Source organism: Vipera ursinii (assembly GCF_947247035.1).
Source record: "Vipera ursinii genome assembly, chromosome: 1".
In the NCBI taxonomy this organism is placed as follows: domain Eukaryota; kingdom Metazoa; phylum Chordata; class Lepidosauria; order Squamata; family Viperidae; genus Vipera; species Vipera ursinii.
The window spans coordinates 302,740,000-302,761,902 of NC_139512.1; the positions used below are offsets into that span (position 1 = coordinate 302,740,000).

A 21,903-nucleotide genomic window follows, 5' to 3' on the forward strand; every position below is an offset into this window, starting at 1 on the left:
TCAAATCCACAAGGGGAATATGACTTTTTCCAGGACAAGGCCAACATTTGGTATTTGAGTAGTGTAACATGACTCTCCTAAAAATGTGAGTTGACTAAGAATAAAAATTTAAGTTGATTTTATTTAAACTGAATTATTGCCCGATCTAATTTATTAAATATTATTCCTGCGCTAGGTAAATAATTCACACTTTCTGTCGCATTAAAAGTGCCCTTTAATTACAGGTTTTGGAGGTTATGTGGGGACTTCATTGAAGGCTTTCTTGAGTTGTGTCTTTCTGATCCACAGAGAAGACTGAGGACAATGGAGCTTCTCTGCTGTCACTTCATTCTCATTTGTACTACTCCTTTAACCACCTTCTCATTCAACAAAATTACTTCCTTGGGCAACTTTCTGGTTCTGATACACTTAAATAAATCAATTTTGGTCATTTTATTAGATCAGTTCTGGAGAGCCTGAAATGCACTTGAGTTTTTGGTTTGAAATATGAGGAAAAAGGGACAGCTATTATTCTTCAGGTTACACCGCCACCTGGAGGCTATTCTAGTATTCAGCAGATTGCTTTCTGATTATAGACTGCAGAGTTCTGCAATATTATTAAAAATGCTTTAGGAGTTTTCTTAGCATTCTGATCATCTTGATAGAACAGACTAATATTGTTGTAAAGTACAGTCTATTAATGGGGGTGGGCGTCAGAGGGGGCAACTAGGTTAAATTTCCAAATATAAATATTCAAGGGGGAAAAAGAAATATCAGGTTCAAATTTTAAAAAAATGGGTTGAATAATTCAGCAGCACTATTTTTTCTATTGCATCTCTATATTTTATTTAGTTTAAGTGTCCATTTGATATACTCATTTTCAGATGTTCTGCCAAAAAATATTTTGTGGATACAGTAATTAAACAGGCAGGAGAAGACTAAATGGAGTTACATTACAATCTGATCTTTTCATCAAATATTCTAATCAGGAGAAGACAAAAAGATATCTCTGGCTTGCAGAATTTTGACATCTAAAGTTCTGCTGGATTCCTGTTGATGATAAAGTAAGATGGGGACCCACTCTTATTCCTGGTCTTTGAATTTCCTTTAAAAATTGTAACTACTCTGTAGTTGATTTGAGACTATATTTGGAAGCTTTGAGGAGTCATGGCAATTGAGCATGGCCAGTTCCAAGCTCTACTTTTGCCATTTCTAAAGATAAAAGTTTTGACATCAGAAGGACAAAGCAGACACACTGATGGTAGGCCAGGGGAAATACCATTTTCAGTTTTTCACAGTAGATCATACCAAGAAAATTATTAATGCTGATGTCACTTTTATTTTAAGGTTACATTAATAGAATCTTGCAGTCTGAATGTGCCTCTCCCTTTTTCCCTTTGTTTTCAGTAGAATTAGGGAGAGTCAAGCCTGAAACTCTTTCTCAAAATATATTTCTGCCTCCAACTCAAACTAGTGTTGCCAGACTATTGTTTTGGTTGCGCTTCTTTCTTCTGGTTCTTAAGATTACTCTTACAGCCCATTGCCACCATGAACAGTCATGGATCCAAATCCCTTACTTCACCCTGATAGCCCTCCTTTAAATTGTTATATAATTTATGTAAGATAAGGAAGGGCTTCAGATGAATCCCCGCCCACTGACTTAATGGTATAGACTTGCTCTTAATGGCTAAAAAATAGCTAAGGAGTCTCCAGGTTAGGGTTCCTCACCCTGAGGAGACGTGTGGAACAAACTGGAGGAGAAAATATTTCCCAAAGAAGCCTAATCATACCATAATATATACATAGACCCCAGCCCTGAATTAACCATTAAGCAAAATACGCACCTGCCTAGGGCACCAAGAGAAGTCTGTGTGTGGGGAAACATATAGATTTTCCCCCAGCTATCATTCTCTTAATACTTTCACTGCCCTATTTGACTTTAGCTGGGGTTTTTTTTTGCTTTTTGTTTTTCGTAATTTTCTATATCTGCCATGTTCAAATGTAATCTGCATTATTTCTTTGGCACGGTAAGTACCTGAGGTTTTAAAGTTTGATTTCAAGTGTTCTGAGATAATTTTTTCATCTCATGGTGTGAGACTATTGCTTCTGTTGAGGGCATTATTGTCAAATATTATGATGGTGCTTGTGTTGATGATATTACCATCTGGTGGGGATGGCATGAGCTCCCTGAACCTCCTAATATATTTTATCCATGACTATCACACCAAATTCTAATATCATTATAGCCAGCATCTTGACAGCATGAGGCAATCTGATTCTGTGCATAAACTTGTAATACTCATTGTATGCCATTCTCCAATAGTAAAAGTTTCCAGAAGCTGCTATTTCACAGACTAAATCAACACTCCTTATTTACCCCCAAGGACCTACTTGGACCTACTCGATAAACTAATTCAAAGGAGGGTTGAACCTTTTTAAAAATAATTCTATCTACATTTGCAGAAAGGATGGTTACTGCTTATCATTCACTTAATTCGTAATGAATCCATGAGTTACTTACAAAGCTTTGTTCAGGCACATGTCCAGTGAACAAAAAATGAATAATATTCACTCCATCATATATAAATTTAATATGCTTTCTAATACATCTACTATATAGGATTTGGCCCAGGTTTGGTATTTTACTGCATGTGCAACAGTGATGAGGCTATGTGATGAATGAAAATAAATCAATTTAGTGACACTTTATGTCCTAAGCTATCAAGACCTTTCCACTGGCATTTCTGAGATTAAAGTAACATTGGCTTATGCCATATTAAGTAAGCAAGCTGCTCAATATAAGCAGAGATAGAGGGGGAGCAAATCTAGTGAACAGATACATAAGAGTTTTGAGGAATTATTTCTATAGAGAATTCTTGGGATGTTTGTTTCAAAATATGTACAGCTTCATATAAGGTCCAATTTATGTGGGATTATTTACATTTTGGTCAGTTACTTTCTTTCAATTAGCATAAAGCATTATTATGATTATATATACTACTTGTCATGGTTCCAACAGATGAGACCAGTAAAAAAGAACTCCAAGGCAAAAAAGTTTCCTTAAATTAGAACATATTGATTTGGCTACATAGTAGTGGCACAATCAAAGGTGAAACCAAGACTGAAGGCCTCTCTCAAAGGTTACAATGTAACAAAGTTGAATTTCTCACCCCAGTAATATGTCATAAATCACATTCCCCAATTAACTACTTGCGAGGGCTTTATAACTGATGCTTCAGCCCACCAAAATGCAGCCAGCAATAGCCTTGGTTCTCACAGAACATTTTATTGTTTTGACTGAAGTAAAAAATACTCATCCACCCTCCCAATTCTGTGGCAACCGAAAACGAAGGGAAAATGGCTTCAGCCAAATTCATTTGTAGAGTTGACACTGCTATGAAGGGTCACCCATGCGCTTGTGACCTCCCGGCTAGACTACTGCAATGCTCTCTACACGGGGCTGCCCCTGAAGACCACTCGGAGGCTTCAGCTGGTGCAGAATACAGCCACGCGAGTTGTGATGGGAGTCTCCCGATACTCCCATGTAACACCTCTTCTCCGCGAGCTGCATTGGCTTCCAGTTGCCCTCTGGGTGAGATTCAAGGTGCTGGTGATGATAAAGCCCTAAATGGCATGGGCCTGGATTTTCTGAGGGAGCACCTGCTGCCAGCGTCAATTTCCCATCGTCCTGTGCGCTCCCACAGGGTACCGCCGGTCAAGGATTGCTGACGGGCAATCCCCAGGGGGAGGGCGTTCTCTGTGGGTGTGCCTGCCCTATGGAATCAACTGCCAACGGAACTCCGGACTGCCCCGACCTTCGTTCATTTCGCTGGGACCTAAAAACCTGGCTCTTTGAGCTATCTGGTCTGGACTGAGGGGTTTAATGTTTTTAAATTGTGATTTTATTTTTTTGCGGCTAGACTTAATTTAATTTTATTTTAATTTTATATTGTATTGTTTTTAAATTTTGCCTTGTAAACTGCCCTGAGTCCTTTGGGAGTAGGGCGGTATATAAACCGAACAAATAAATAAATAAATACCCTAGACAACAAAATGTTGAGCCTTCAACAACAAAGCTAATTTGATGATGGATTTGTGGTATTTAATGTTGTGCAGAACAATTCTCATAGATTTTTATTATTAGCAGTTCTAATTAACTGATGAAATAGAATTTCTTTTTGAAATATTTTTCAAAGGAGAAGCAATTTAAATGTAATGTTCTGAGTGAAGTCTGGGATTACCGCATTTAATTTGTTAACAGTTGGCAAGACATATATGCAAATGTCTTGTATTTTATTGTACAATCTTCTTTGTAGAGATCTGTGCCTCTTACCTTTCCATACTGCAATTATTTCCTAAGATAAGGGAACCTGTTAAGTTCAACCTTCCTTGAATTCCACATCTAGCCACAAAATACTGCTAACCCTTAGTTGAATAGATTCCTGTGCGTAGGCATGAACAATAAATCAGTTTAAATGGAACTTCACATGTGGTTCTGGTCTTTTGCACCTGATAGTAATTTCCTATTTGTATAAAAATATTTAGTCAATAGCTACAATAAAAGTGAACTTGAACTCTATCTTTAACTGAAAGTGCTGCCTGAAAAAGATGTAATTGAGAAAAACCAAAGGTTTACACATATCTTTTGGCTTCTTAGACCAAGAAGAGTCCCATAAAGAAGAGTCCCATAAATATGGAGTTGATTCTTTCCTGTAGCAGAAACAAATGTGTATCAGCTTAAGTGTCAGAATGGTGCAGTAATTCCTTTTAAAAACAACTTTTTAGAAATTCAACAATAAAATGTATTACTCCAATATTGCCTAGCTGAAGGAAAGAATTTTGAAATGTTTTTAAAGAGGTATAGCTTTCTAACACAAGGTATCTTACTTTTTAAATTATAATTTACAAACATAATGTAATAAACATTTTTAACATTTTAAATAAAAAGAGAAAGTGGTTGTTAACTAGGTGGTGAGAGAATATTGAAGTTTAAAACGTATTATTTCCATCAAATTACATTTTATTTTAAAATTAAATGAAAAACACAAGAAAGAAAATAAGCACTATGTAAAAATGCATTTGTTTATGAATGATTATGCATGCATATTCCAGCCTTATTATAAGATTTCTAAATTGTCTACCATGGAACAATTGGTATTTATTCATAGTCTAGGGAAGGATGATTGTGGAATAACTCCTAGAAAAGTGATTTAGAGAAGATGACACCTTGAAGTGTGTTTATGTTCAAAGTGGCTCATGGCTTCGATGTGTTGAGTGTGTTAGCAATGACTTAAGGAGCAGATAACTGTCCAAGAGATACACCTTTTTAACAAATGAATGCTTTAACATGTGCTACTTGATTGAAATTTGTTCAGACATTTGAAGAGCCTCAATTTTTTTCTTCAGAAAATGCTTTCCTTTCTGTATGCACTGAAAAGGTTTTGAGTATGATAACCAAAGTTTCCTATTCCCTTCATAAGCCGTTACATCATCTTTGTCCGTTAGGTCTATGTTATAGCACTGGATGAATCTGTTGGAGCCTTTGAATTTCTTCATGTGAAAATAGGGTTTTAGTTTGTACAATTTATGCAAACAAAATGAGGGAGGGAGGGAGGGAGGAAGGATGGTTTTCGATGTTCCCTTCCAGCTTCCCACAAGAAAACTCAATGAAGAAGTCAGCAGGCAGTGTGGAGTTGCTCCTTCTCCCTCTGTTTTTGGTCATTCTCCTTTCTCTGTTTAGTTAAGGAAATATCTCTGAAACAATGTCCCAATAAGTCCTGGGATGTCTAGTTGTTGTTTAAAGTTGGCAAATATGTATTATGAAGAGCCACTAGATGGCAATATTACCTCACCAAAAATGTAGGAACTTTAACAATTATATTATGTTCACTACTTCCGTGTGAGGTAATAATGTAAGCAAATAGTGATAAATCACACCTTATAGTAGGCACCAGCCCTCTCCAATCTGATGCTTTCCACATACTGGGATCAGAGTTCCCAGAATTCAGGCTAGTGTGAGCAGTAAGAATTCTTATATTTGTAATTCCATCTATCTGTACTTATGTAATTTTTAGTAACTGTAACAATAACAATAATAATAATAAAGTTGGAAGGGACCTTGAAGGTCATCTAGCCCAACCCCCTGGTCAGGCAGGAAATCCTATACCATTTTGGACAAATGGCTGTCCAGTCTTTTTAAAAAAAACTTCCAGTGTTGGAGCATTCACCACTTCTGGAGGCGGTTGTTCCACTAATTAACTGTTTTGTCAGAAAATTTCTCCTTAGTTCTAGGTTGCTTCTCTCCTTGATTAGTTTCCAACCGTTGCTTCTTGTCCTGCCCTCAGGTGCTTTGGAAAATAGCTTGACTCCCTCTTCTTTGTGGCAGCTCCTGAGATATTGGAACACTGCTATCATGTCACCCCCACCTTGACCTTCTCTTCATTAAACTAGACATACCCAATTCCAGCAGCCGTTCCTTATATGTTTTAGCCTCCAGTCCCCTAATCATCTTTGTTGCTCTTCTCTGTAGTCTTTCTAGAGCCTTGGTGGAGCAGTGGGCTAATGCCTCCTTAAGTAACACCAGCTGCCTGCAATTAGTGCAGGTTCGAGTCCCACCAGGCTCAAGGTTGACTCAGCCTTCCATCCTTCCGAGGTAGGTAAAATGAGGACCCAGATTGTTGGGGGCAATTAAGCTGACTTTGTAATAATGCCGCTTGGGGGTGTGTGAAAGCCCTAATAAGCAGGCATATACATAGAATGAAGGCTACTGCTAAGTTTGTAAGCCGCCCTGAATCTTCGGAGAAGGGCGGGATATAAATGGAATTAAAATAAATAAATAACATCTTTTTTACATCGTGGTGACCAAAACTGGATGCAGTATTCCAAGTGTGGCCTTACCAAGGCATTTTAAAGTGGTATTAATACTTCACATGATCTTGATTCTATCCCTCTGTTAATGCAGCCTAGCACTGTGTTGGCTTTTTTGGCAGCTGCAGCACACTGCTGGCTCATATTTAAGTGATTGTACACTAGGACTCCAAGATCCCTCTCACAGTTACTACTGTTGAGCAAGGTACCCCCTATACTATACCTGTACATTTGGTTTTTCTTGCCTAAATGTAGAACCTTATTTTTTTCACCATTGAATTTCATTTGTTAGATATCGCCCAGTGTTCAAGTCTGTCCAGATCCTCCTGTATCTTAAGCCTATCTTCCTGAGTGTTGGTTATTCCTGCCAGCTTGGTGTCGTCTGCAAATTTGATGAGTTCCTCATCTATCCTCTCGTCCAAATGTAAAGGGTATCCCTATCCTTGATAACGTAGACAGAGCTGTGTCATCTGTGTATATGCACTTTCTGTTTATAAAGATCTAATGAAGATGCAGAGATTAACTGAATAGCAGCTGTGAACCTTTTTTATCCATCTTTCATAAATACATGAAATGTTTTATATACACATTTCATAGCATCTTTCATACATAATTAAGAAAGTCAACTGACTTCAGTCATATTATGGCTACATCTCTATATCTACAAAAAATGGGTAAGTGTGCCTTCTATTACTGATTAAGAAGTGCATTAAAGATCATGCCAGCTTCCACAAGTCAAAAAAGTAGGACATTGTTTTTCAGCTTCCATCTTGCCTAGAATCCAGTTGGAAACATCCGTTTGGTCCATTACTCCAGAGAAGAAGTCTTATACATATAAGAGAAGAGCTGGTCCTGGCTCTGATCTCCAAATTAGATGTACATCCAACACCACCATGTTGACTACATGAATAACGAGAAAGGGCATTTTCATTTGAACAAATTGAACCATTTCCCAGCAATTTCCATTGAAGAGCTGAGTACATTTTCATGATGTCATTATTATTACTACTACTATTATTATTACTGCAGCTTGTGTCTTGTGCCTAGGAGTTCACAAACATATATAAAATATAATTGTTCTGTTATGCTGTACATCCCAATATTAGTCACAATCGTTATTGACCTATTTTTTTCTACCTCAGAATACTAAACACCTTTGACTTTGCTTGGAGTGGGTGATCAACAAAGCTGTCACAATGATGGATTTTTCCTGAATTATTGCTTAATTAGCTTAGCTGAAGGTATAAATCAAGTGCAGTGCCAATTGCTTTATTCCACACATTGGCGCCCATGCTCAGCCTGGCTGTTATGAATTATTAGCTTCTGCCACAGAGTAACTGTAATGTTCAATATCAAGCTCATAATGGGAAAAAAGCCCAGATGCATCTATAAAGTCCAAAAAAAAATGGGACAACTTTACCATGGATGCAACAATCTGGGATACACTTTTAATTTTATTACTCTGTTAAGGCATGAGTTTTCAGACTGTGACTAAACTCAGATCATGGTCTGAATACATATCACAAGAAAATATTTTGCCTTGAGTAACACATCTTGACATATTCAGTCAGCACACATTACACAAAAACAAAAATACTTTCTTTTTTTTATTGAAAAGTTTTACAGTACATTTTAAAAAAAACCCTTCCCTCCCCCTCCCCCCCCCGACTTCCCCCACCTCCCCATAGATCTCACCCTTCCCTCCCCCTCCTCCCCCTCCCCGACTTCCCAGAGCTGAATACAGGGTATTGCCTCTAACAAACTTGAACTAAAATATGCTAACTATCTATGAATACACTTTAAATCCTAACGCACTTTAACTCCCATTAAACATAGCTAAATAATAATACATCTTGTTGAATTCTAATACACATTCATAAGCTAAATGAAACTTTTTAGTCCCATATTTATTCTGAATGTAATCAATCCATCTTCTCCATTCCGAAATGTATCTTTGTTGCGAGTGATCTTTCAAATAAGCTGAAATTTTTACCATTTCTGCTAGGTTCGAAACTTTTAGAGTCCACTCTTCTATAGTAGGCAGATCCTCCTTCTTCCAACATTGTGATACCAAAAGTCTTGCTGCCATTATTAAATTCAACATCAATTTAATTTCTATAACAGTACAATCTGTAATAATACCCAACAGAAATAACTGCGGAGAAAACCTTATCTTTTTCTTAAATATCTTCTGCATATTCCACCAAATTTTAATCCAAAAAGCTTTAACTTTTTTGCAAGTCCACCATATATGATAGTACGTTGCATCGTCACAACCGCACCTCCAACATTTAGGTTGATAATTTGGATACATACATGCTAATTTTTTGGGATCTAAATGCCATCTATAAAACATTTTGTAAAATTTCTCTCTTAAGTTTTGTGCCTGTGTAAATTTTACATTTCTGACCCAGATTTTTCCCCAAGTATCCATCGTTATTGGCTCCTGAATATTCTGGGCCCATTGTATCATACAGTCCTTAACAAGTTCCATTTCTGAATCTATTTCTATCAATGCATTATATATCCTTATATGCGCTTGACTTTGATCTCTAATTTGTTTTACCAAATTTTCATCAGTTGTTGAAATACCAATTTTCCGATCTTCTTTCCATCTAGCTTGTATCTGCCCATACTGAAACCAAATTAAAATACTTTTAAAGTTTACTATAGATCTCTATAATATTATATAATTCAGCTGTTGAAAGTAACTTCTTTTTGGGCAATCTTAACAAACAAATTCTAATTTAAGATTGATAAAGGTAATTAAAATGATATTTTGCAGATTCTTACTGTTTAGCAACTTCTACTGGAAAGCAAAGTAATACAACGATCTTTAGATCTTGGGGACTGGAAAATGATCTTTTGTCAATTCTGTGATCTGGTGAGCAAGTGGAGAAGGGAAACCATAAGCTAATATGGAACCTCCAAAGAAAAATCAAATGGTTTCCCCTCTTCCACATTAGTTTTCCAGGCTAGGACCGAGACCTTTGATATAAAGCAATTTAAAGCCTTGCCTAATTCTCTATTTGGTCATGCAGTTGGCATGGGAAGTACTGAAGTTTCATTTAGATCTGAAACTGATAAAATGCTCCTGAAGACCTCAATTTCTCATGGGCAGATGAACAATACTAACAGTGATAGTCTAGTTTTGGGGAATTCTGTGAAAACTCATTCTACAGCAGTGTTTCTCAGCCTTGACAACAAGAATTGACAAGAACTCTAGAACTTGAAGTCTACACATCTTCAAGTTGCTAAGGTTGAGAAATACTGTTGTACAGCAAGCAAGCTTGAAGAGGATGTCATTGGATTTCTAGAAATCAAATGCCCAGAATCTTCAGTCGCTAAAGTTTCTGGGCTTCCAAAAGTGTAAAAATGAATAAAATGTTATTTATTTTTATTTATCTTTATTTATTGAGTAGTGATATGGGAAGTCTCTCATTATTAGCAACAGGGAATAGAAATTTCTCTTTCCCCCCCCATTCCTTTCAAACTTGTTATAGCTATTGAGAGAGAAGGTCATTTCTATTTCTATTTTGAATTATGGCTAAAAAATGGAAGAGAATTCATCTGAGTATTGAGATCTCAGGGTACAGCTCAGCATCTCTAATGCTCTGAACATTTGTGGGTGGGGAAGAGGAAATGAGCAGTCGCCAGTAACTCTACTTACTGTTGTCACAAAGAAAGTGGGAAGGAATCAGCGATGGGACCCTAGCTGATGAATTAGTTATGGGTTGAACTTCATCTTATCAGAATATGGCTCAGCTTATAATAAGTCCATTCTTTTATTTTAGAAACCTTCTCTTCCCCTCTCCTTTTCTGATCTTTAATGCCATTACAACTTAGGTTGTATAACTTCAAGCTGACACCTTGGACAAACAGAATAAGGAAATAGGCAGGAGAACATTTGGACATAATTTATTTGTCTTTTCAGATTTGTTTGAAATATGTGGGGATTCAGATTCCATCTGTTACTGCAGCAGCAAAAAGAAAGCAGGACAAGTATTAACACAACCCTAGTAATCATGGATAATAATAATAATAATAATAATAATAATAATAATAATAATAATAATAATAATAATAATAATAATAATTTTATTTATATACCGCCCTTCTCCCGAAGGACTCAGGGCAGTGAACAGGGCAAATATATATAAAAATACAAAAATACAAAAATTAAAAGAAAAAGAGGCAATAAAAGAAATTTTGGTTGTTAAATCTCTGAAATTGTTAATTTGCACCAGGTAAGGCACTGTTTAAATCTGTGACTCACTGCTGTAATGAAATTTTAATGCAGTGCTATAGAACTTCTGGTTTGTTTGCTTTTAAAATGAGTTGGCTATGGATTATTGAGTTCTGATTATGCAGGTAGTATGTGGAACTGTCTTCTCCAGTGATTACATAACATACAAAGGAATAGGTTCAAAAATATTTTTAAAACTACATATAAAATTAAAGTTATCACTCTTTTACACCCACAAATTGCTAAATTATACATGCAGGATTTTATATCAGGGACTTGCAAACTTTAGAGATCTATTTTGTATTTAAATTGATCTCCAAGTTACATTTCTAAAAACAAGTGCAAAAGACATGCAGTGCTTTATTAGATTCAAGGGTGCTTCGTTGAAGCACCTTCTAAGCCAAGGATTTGACTTTCAGCACCAGAACCAAATTGACTTCTAACACCTTTTATTTAAAAACCTTCTGTCACTCCAGATTTCTGGATTTTATCAGCCTATGGGCAGCTTTGCTCTCAAAGGGTTCATCTCAGTGAACCATTCCTGGTCCTGATCTTTACAAACCAGGGGCAGAAGGATGAGTCCAGTCATGGTTCATTGAACTTTTTTGAAGGGAGTATTTTTGTGGGTCATGGTCTCAACAAGATTATTCTCTACTGACACCCACTGAATAGCGTACATGGTACAAAATGAAATATGGAGCTTCTCTTCCTCTGGTTCCTGTTCTGGTTTTGGACTCATCCTTCTAGGAAGATGATGAGATATATGATGTGATCCAGGAGTTAACCTAGAGCAGTGGTGGCGAACGTATGGCACAAGTGCCAGAGGGGGCACTCAGAGCCCTCTCTGTAGGTACGCGCACCACCAGAACTAGCAGCTTGCGCAGGTCCATTAGGCCGCCACTGCCCAGAGCAGCAATGCTGCCCAGCACAAAGGAGACAAAATGGCTTTGGCACAATAGATCCTTCTAACCGTTTTTAGAGAGCATGTTTTCATGATGCCTTTTACCTTATTTCTAGCCCCCCAGCCCCTCTTGAAGACAATCTAAAATGGTCCTAAACTAAAATGGTCCTAATTGTTCCAACCATTTTTAGATGGCACATTTTGAGATGCCTTTTGTTTTATTTCCAGTTCCCCATCAAGGCAACCTAAAATTGTCCATGTTTATTGTCTTGTTCTGACAGAATCTGGCATATAAACAATCACTATCTTAGTGATAAAGCACAGGACTGGCACCTACTGAGCTGATATCGGCTGGGCTAGGCAATTTAGTCATGTACAGTATCACCCATTTGGTCATTAGTCATCACTTCAGGCATCTTCCTTTCACAGAGGAACTTGCCTGTTTTAAGACAAATGTGTACTTCATAAAACACAATTTAGGTGTTACATGGTCTGGTAGACAAGTCTTCTAGAAGACCATTACACTGTTACTGAACACGTGTTCAATGCTCTTCAAAAGATTGGATGGTTTGTGTAGTGTATGCAACTAAAGCATACACAGGCTGTCAGCACAGCAGGAGGCACGGGGCTGGACAGCTCCAGGCTATAACTGCATTTGGCGGGAAAGCCTGGTTTAAACGAGTTTGACAGCCCCGGGTTATAGCCAGCTCTGACGGGAAGCCAGGGTTTAAATCTATTGGCCACCTGCACTGGCGGGAAGCCCAGGTTTGAATTCATTGGTTGGTATTCACCTGGGCAGGTATAAAGGTACGCCAGGTAACCCCCTTTCTCTAGCTCTGTTCCTGACCTCAATAAAGAAGTCTTCTCACCCAGCTGAGTGTCCGTCTCTGTGTGAGACCGCGCTACGTTACAGCTTGGTTCTACTGTTTTTATTACTTTGGGAAGGAAGTGGTGCTAATGTCTGTTCTAACATTATTAGGTATGCTCTTGGGTTTGTTACAGGTGCTTCCATTTTCTGCCAGCATTGCCATTCCCTTAACATACTTGAAAGGTAAGGAAATACTGATAAGAGCTCCGCCAGTTTCTCCTCCTAGTCCATGTTGCAAGAAGACTCACAATTTTATCTACCAGTTTTCTGAAAATCTGGCAGATCTCTATCTTTAAAAAAGGGTTTAGGATGGACTGCTTTTGACTGTTTTCCTCTTTTGTCCCAGGAATTGTTAGCTGGGTTAGTTTTAGACTCAAGTCTACTTTTCTTCCAGAAGACCAATAGACATGTGTTCAGAAATAGTCCAAGTAACAGGTTACCAGCTGACAATATGTCATCTGGGCAACCTGAATGGGGACTAAATTTCTTGCCCAAGGCTCTTGACATAGTTTATCAGGAGAGTGATTAGTGACTTTCCTTCACAGGCTGATGACACAGGGTAGGCAGGGAAACCAAGCCTGGGGATTTACCAATTAATAAAGCCTCGAGGACATGACCTTGTTACTGAGACACATTAGAGCTGAGTCATCTGGACAATGCAAATTATGTCAGCATATTTTTCCTTGGACTCAAGACTACAGAAATGAATATTAATGAGGATAAGTCCTACAGGCTGGAAATATATTTTCTGCCTGTGTTATTTTCCCTTGCTCACCTTGTTCACACTTGAAATGCAAGTGAAAATCACAATCATTGCACCACATTGCAGAAATTCATATTTGCTTGGACCAGTGTTTTTTTCCAGCAGTTGTTTGCCTTTCAGCAGTTGTCCAGTAATAGTGTGGGAAGATTAGGTGGAATGACTCCCATTCCTAGCAAGGGAAAAAGTCTACAAGTAGAGAAGCAAATAAAAATGAATCCTGACCATTCCACTAGATCCAACACAAGAGGTCCTATCAGTAAAGCATCTAGTGAGACTTAGGAGGGATGCCTTCCCTGTCATGGCACTTGCCTTGTGGAACAGGCTCCTCCTGAAATTTGCATGGCTCCAACCCTGTGGTCTTCTATAGGTGTTTGAAGAGTTGAATTTCTCCTCTGTCATTGATGTTGGGATGCTAATAGTAGGTCCATGTGTTGGTAAAGTGTTTTTAGAGTGGCTTTGACTTGTTTCTTTTAAGTTATAGTAATTTATATGTTTTTTTTTGTTTGCAGCCCATTAGTAAATAAACAGTTACATAAATTTATCAAATAGGTAAATAAAGAAACAATTCTGTTTCTCCCAGTATTGTCAATAATATTTATGCAAATACATGTTTTTCTCAGAAAAAAAAATGGATTCAATGATTTCAGAGGACTGGATCCAAACCATTCTGTTCAACTTCCATTTCTAGCTAGGGCTCAAATTATATTACCAATAAAACATATGAAAATATATTTAGAACATACCTCCAAAAGTTTAAATGAGTCATGCATTTAAATGATAGTGTTGACATTTCAACAGTCATAAAATTGGATAGAGTGCAAAGTGAAATCCAAACCTGAAACTACATTTCAAAGAGTTGTTTCTTGAAAAGCAAATGGCAGAGGGGTATCTCCATTATTCTGGTCTAGCAAAAACAATAGAACAAAATACATGAAATTCCTCCCCCCACCCCATTGTGTCTCCTTAAAACTATTACAGTACACACTTTCATGTACTATTATAGTTCATGAAACACATACCACAGTAAACTTCTCAGCTTTAAGATGCTACAATACACTTCTTTACATTCAAAGGCTTAGAAAAAGTGAACAGTTGTTTATACCATGTGTATGTTGGAAACATTTTTCATACTTCATAAAACTGTTCATTTCTTTAAGCTAAATTTGTTTTTTTACCATCTTAAAGTCAACGCCATTCAATATTCATACCTTTGATTTGCTTATCTAATATTTATTATATATTTATCATTGCATATTTACCATTACATACCTATTTATGCTTTCAAGAGGTTTGTATGGTTCTATTTCTTTCTTTTCCTCTTTTTATATTTAGGGCCTAAATCATTTCATGAATTACATGAATGAATACAGATTTGACACCTCTGTATCCTAATCCAAGAGTAAGCAGTTTGAATACAGAGGTGTCAAATCTGTATTCATTCATGTATGAATTCTAATTGTTGAGTTACACCTGGAAAATGGATAAGGGGGTTATAAGACATCAAGTTACTTGTATCTGTAATCTGTATTTATTCATGTACTTCTGAGGTTTGCCACTTGATCTGCATCTTAGAGAAGGCGCAGTGATTTTAGAAAAAAGCAAATAAAAATTCACACTGGAAATTCCTCATCCCAGGAAAAGTGGCATCAGCTCAACTTACTTTAAAGCAAATTATAGACAAGATTTTACTATGCCATTTTTCAATATATCCGAGTATTTCAAATATCCAAATTATGGTTAACAATCTAGCTGCCAACAGTAAGAAAAGTATAATAGGCTTCATAACATTTCATTTCATAGTCTTTCAATCAAATATATCCAATAGCCCTAATTTTAGTGAACATATTATTTCTTTAGTCAAAATATTCAATTGATCAAAACCTTTTTTTAAAACAAGAACTGCTACATTTTCACAATTCAACCAAAGGTGGAAGAATGTTTCCTCCTATTAACCAGTTCCATGGAGAAAGGTTTTTCCATGGACCAGAGAGTGCATGGTTTTGTGTGCTGCTTGCATCCCACTGATAGGGCTTTGCTTTTTTGTGCAGACTGGTTGCTGGCATGCCATGGCCTGGTACTGGTCCACGGACTGGGAGTTGAGGGACCGCTGGTCTAAGATATATAGAGAATTTTTCTATTGATTTTTGAACATCCTTGTTTATCATTTTAAAAAATGGACACTAGGGGGAACTAGTGTCCATTTTATTTTATTTTTCGTTTTTTAACTTTTCTGGGGGTTTTTAGTGTTGTATTTATATTGTTTTTAACTAGGGCAATTTGTTTAATCTTTTTTTAATGTTTGTATTCGCTATTTTATTCTGCCCTGTGAACCGCCCTGAGTCCTCAGGGAGAAGGGCGGTATATAAATGTTATTAAATTAAATTAAATTAAATTAAATTAACTAAAGGGAATTAAAGATTACAAACTTGACTTTCAAATACAAAATAAAGCAAAATATTTTATCAATAGACATATTGAAGGACATTTTAAAAATAGAGTCAACATTTATTTTAATAGTGTTGACAGAGACATATCAATGTATGGAGAGAGTATGTCCAAAAATGTTATGGAAGAGGAACAACTTCTACCTGACAAGATCAAGATTGAGCTAAAAGTGGAGTTATAAAAGACTGATTATAACAATGACATAGAAAAAGATGTTACACTGGAACTGCAAAAGAAACTAATTAATGTCTTAATAATTAAAAAGGATGTACAAACAATAGAAAGACCTGGATGATTTTTTTCTGTTGGATTTACAGAAGAGATTTCTTGAAGTTTTGAAAAATTTTGTGAGGAGAAACAAATAAAAAAAGATGAAAATGAATCAAGTTCCACTGCAGTATTTGAATAAACTAAGATTGTTAGAAGTAAAAGGAAGAAATATAAGGCTGGTGTATTTGATCAGATTTAAAATAGACATATTGTATCTTTGGTAATCTTTAATGGACCTTTGCTGACACAGGACTTAAATGATGATACTTTATAGATTGTTTATAGATAAGAGGTGGAATATGGGAAGAAAAGAGCATTTGTTTCATTTTAAGAGGAGGTGATAAGTTACTAAATAGTTCATAGTTGTAATGAAGGTGGGAAGTTACTTCTTTACATATTTCTTTTCATTTTCTTTACTATATTTTTATTTTTTCTTTCTTTTCTGTTTCTATTTCTTGTTTTCTCATTTTCACCTTTTCCCTTTTTTCTTTGTTTCCTGTAATTTCTGTTCTTTTTTATATTCTTTTATTTTTCTTCAGTTTATACTATTTTTTACTGTTGTAGTTATAATTTTTAATAAAATTACTACAAAAAAACACAAAATGCAGTTATTTATTATTTACTAAATTATTCATTATGACATAATAATAATACTTAATTGATATCAATAAATAAAATAAATGAACAGAATAAATATTAATAAATAAGTAAAAATAAAAATGTTATTGTGTGAAAAGAAGAATGTGTGAATAATTGTTGTGCAATGCTAGAGAATAATAGAATAGAAGACAAAGAATTGGAGAAAGTCATAAAGAATCAAGAGATAGTTTTGAAGTTTTGATAGTTTTGAAAATCAGAACTGAAAGATTATGGCATAATCTGGCCAAGATGGTCCCAACGGTTATCAGCATACTGGGTCCCTTACTAAAAAATCTGGGATGGCAAGATTTGCACATTGACAACATTTCCATCTATCAATTACAAAAGATCACATTGCTTGGATCTGCACATATACTATGACAATACATTACGACATCCTCAATCTTGTGAAGAACTCAAGGCATATGAATGCCAACACCAGCTAAAGAACTGGCAGCTGTGATTTCACATTTTTGTATATATAATAATAATGTGAAAAACTTTTTACTGGTTCCAGAGACCACAGGGGAATCCATTGCTTGAATAAAAAAAATACTGGGTGAACACAGCATATTTGAAGGTATTTCTCTCTGCTAGATTTTTTTAAAGTTCTGTGAAACAAAATATGATGGTAATGATGATAAATTAAAATGTCAAAAGTGATTGAATTTAAAAACTGCACTTTTGTCATGGGGAATTTCAAGGGCATTTTGTTTTAGAAAAAAGCAGATATTATAGAAGGTGGCTAGGAAAATCAAATAAAAATACAGTCAAGTAGAATGAATAAAAATGATTTTAAATTTGAGAAACTATTGGATATACTGGATTATATAACATAAAAATAATAACTTATTTTTATAACGTTATAATCATGAGGCTCTTGACATTTTTTGGTTCTATTATATATCAGTCTGTCTCCAAATTACTTGTATTCTAGATAGCAAATCAGGAGATAGCATGAGAAACTGTTATGAAACTGAAAAATTAAATAAAACAATAAAAAGTGAAAGTATATGCTGTCATTCATATACCTTCTATTTTATTTTATATATAACATAAAAAACTATCAAACATTCAGAGAGATATTAATAATTTCAGCAGAAAACAAACTTGAGTAAACGTGTGAAAATCATGGTAAATAAAATAAAAATTCCCAGTCTAAGAAATACTGTATATTTTTGCTAAGATGTAAACACCACAATACCAAAGCAGAAATCATTTATAGCACATAAGAGAATTCCACTTAGAACAAGAAACAGTTACACCTTTATTAAAATTATTTGAACGTGTGTAGCATGAACCTATAAAAACTGTCTTGGAAAGTCATATTGTGATTAATAGTGTACAGTTCTTAAGGATTGCAACCTGAATCTAAGGCTAATTTTAAATTAGTTTTGTATTTGTATTGATTTCTCAAACATATGCTTTGCATTTTGTTTTATGATAAGATCACTTAAGATTATGCAGTTTTGATAAACAATTAAGTGTCAGGAAACAAAGTGCTAAAACACAATAGAACCAGTATAAGATTAGGTATGTAAATGTATTGGTTACACTGTGGTTGATGGGAGCTTAGTTGAACAAACCTGAATGACTACATCATGGAAGATTATTCTATATAACAGAATAACAGAATAAGAGAGTTGGAAAGGATCTTGGAGGTCTTCTAGTCCAACCTGGGACACAATTCCACCAGATTTTAATTTTAAAAATTAAAATTAAAATTTAATTTTAATTTTAAAGTTTCTACTGCATTGAACATTTTTATTAACCTTGGTGTGGATTATTTTTAAAAGTCGTCCCAAGACATTCATATGGTAGTAAACATTTTTCTCTGCACATTTCTACCATTATCTTCTGTGGGTACCATTCTTTGCATGGTTTTTTTATTCTTTCGATTAGGTGTAGATTGCTTGAAGCCCTTGACTGGTTCTATTTCATCTCCAATTAAACAGGCCTTCACACTCAACAAGTTTCTTTTGAAAGTCTAAGAAGTCAGCAGCCTAAAAAAGGAAATGAGAATTAAACCCAAACTTTTTTTTTACTTTCAGTATTTTATTAAATGCATCAATGATCAAAAGCAGTACTTTTTTTGTAAAAGAAAAAGGTGCCGGAACTCACATATGTCATACAACCCACCTTGCCTACCCTACAAGGTTCCATCCCAAAAAAGGTGCCGGAACTCCGTTCTGAGCATTCTATGACAAAAAAAGCCCTCAAAAGTATACATAGTATTTAAGGATAAAACTCCAGTTTTATCCTACATGCATCAGTCTTTCCTTGCTATATTTTTAAACAAAGAATTAACAAAGGTTACAATTTCCATACAAGAACCATGCATGCTTTTAGGAATATTTGGGCCAAGTCTTACCTGTATTTAGAAATACATGATCAGCAATACATGATCATGGTCATCCACTAAAACAAAAAAAGGATAAGAAGAAAAAAAGCAGCACTAGTTAACATTTTAAATAAAAACTTGTAAAGTTGGCAATAAAACAGCCAGAACATGCAGTCCTATTTTCTTTTTTGCAGCTGAGATTTATTTCATGGAATGTTGGTTGAAATGACTTCCTTCAGATCTGTTAACTGTGAAAACTCTCACATTTTTTTTCTGTGTTGGTGCTTTTATATTCCCCTAAAGCACGAAGGTCAAACTCCATTGCGTCACGTGATGGTATCGTGACATATCGTGACTTTTTTGCATTTGCGGAGCTGGGGTGGGTGTGGCCTGCGCTTGGCACATCCGGCCTGCAGGCTGCCAGTTTGACACCCCTGCTTTTTTTATTTTTTATTTTAATTTTTTATTTATTTTAATCCCATTTATATCCCGCCCTTCTCCAAAGACTCAGGGCGGCTTACAATTTAAGCACAAAGCAATGTGCTTAGCAATAGCCTACATTCTATGTATATGCCTGCTTATTAGGGCTTTCGCCCCCCCAAGCGGCATTTTTACAAAGTCAGCTTATTGCCCCCAACAATCTGGGTCCTCATTTTACCTACCTCGGAAGGATGGAAGGCTGAGTCAACCTTGAGCCTGGTGGGATGCGAACCTGCACTAATTGCAGGCAGCTGGTGTTACTTAAGGAGGCATTAGCCCACTGCTTCACCAAGGCCTTAAACACTATCCTCTTTCTTCACATACTGTATATGTACCTTCTGTTGTATATGACTGCAATCCCAAATGCTTGAGTCATGTTTTTCAAATATGTCATAGAAATATTAAATGTAAAACAATCATCAAGGATTATCACAGGAATTTGGGGGGGGGGCTGGTTGAGACATGGCCACAAGGAAAGCACGCTACATAAAAAGCTGATTCATTGCACACAGCCAGCTCCTATTTGTACTGAAGGCCGAATTGCTCTCTTAAAGGTATACAGCCTGTTTTAATTGGAAGGCAAAAGTGATGTTTGAGCCACCAGCCTTAAACTTAAATGTCAGGAACTGAATCTAGGACTTTCTATGTCAAGAACAAGGGAACAATTCTCTGAAAATGCTGTTGAAAAATATTGCTGAATCAACATTTAAAAACGATAACAAAACAGAGACTGAAAAGGAAGCCGTGTGCTGAAATCTCTTTCTAGAACACCTTGAGTAGTCTGCAAAATGCTGACAAAAGCATAGGTTATTTATCCCATATGTTGAATTGGCTGGATCTGGGCATTTTTCTGGTTTTCTTTGGTGCTCATTATTATTATTATTATTATTATTTCATTTCATTATGAATTATCTGTTTCTGTTAGTAACATAATCAATATTTTTTGCTAGAGCATCAAGGAATTGAAATAATTTAGGATATTCCAGTCTAGGTTCTAAATATTAATTATATCAAGGAAACTTCCACAACCTAGTATCTCTGTTTTGCGGACTTCAATTTCCAGAATTTTCAGCAAAAGCCAACTCACTAGAGTGATTGGGAATCAGACAGCATACAGTAGTGGCCAAAATTGTGGAAACCTTTTGGGAAAAGTGTATTTTTGAGGTTTGATGGCTAATAACACCATTTTTTTGGAGTAGTACCATAAAATTATATATAAATGGAAAGATAATTTAATCAAGAATGTAATGCAACAAAGTTTGTTCAATTATCTGTACTGTATTCTATGAAAAGTTATAGCCAAATAACCAGAAAAAGGAAGCATAACTTGGTTAGGTTGATATCAGGTAGCTTTTCTTCATCTGATTGTAGCCAATGAGCATGTTTAGAGAGCCAATCAGGTGTCCTCTTGTTTTGGCAATGAGCCAAACAGATCACAGTAGGGTTCAGTTATTCATGTCATGTACTGAAGCTGAGAGGAGGACATTTGTCAGTGTGTTATGTGATCGTTATCAAGTTGGTTGGGGTTTTTGTGTTCTTTCATTTAGTGAGCTTGTAAAATGTAATAAAATTAAAGTAATGGTGCAAAGAGTTGACTGGTTGCCCAGAAACCAATGTAAAATAGTATTATTAAGTGAACAAGGCTACAAAGAAATTAGAAGAAAAATTGGTGGAAACTTAACTAAACGTGGCATTTCTAATGTACACTTTTCCCAAAAGGTTTCCACAATTTTGGTTACTACTGTATAAATTTCATAAATTTTGTAAATAAATAAGTACAAAGAGTCCTGTGGGTTGATGTTATTATATCTAGTGGAAGTTTGGATATCTAGTTCACATCTAGAATTACTTTATTGATCACATAAGCCTTAATACTAAAATAATAAGAACTGAAGAATGGAAATATTTTCTGACTCCCTCATAAGCCCAGCAATTTCATGGTGGCAATAGTGGAACTTTTCTTCTAAATTCCACTGGTTTATTACAAACATGGTGAGAAACAGATGGATTAACTGCCTCACCAGTTTTGAGTCTTCTTTGCAGTTCTTTCAAAGTAAGTTAAAAGTTTAGAAGATGGTGTAAACTTGTCTGCATCCAGGACACC

The 21,903-nt window shown here is 35.7% G+C and overlaps 1 protein-coding gene across 1 annotated transcript in view; it reads right to left on the bottom strand.

Annotated features, from left to right (window-relative positions):
- Window positions 1–18,788: 18,788 nt before the first annotated feature.
- LOC310632781 (calpain-13-like) overlaps window positions 18,789–21,903 on the bottom strand; it is a gene marked incomplete at both ends in the record, with an annotated part of 96,125 nt that continues 93,010 nt past the window's right edge. The window contains one exon of the mRNA XM_083350200.1: window positions 18,789–18,965. Coding sequence (XP_083206326.1) covers window positions 18,789–18,965 — 177 coding nt within the window. The remainder of the gene's footprint in view (window positions 18,966–21,903) is intronic.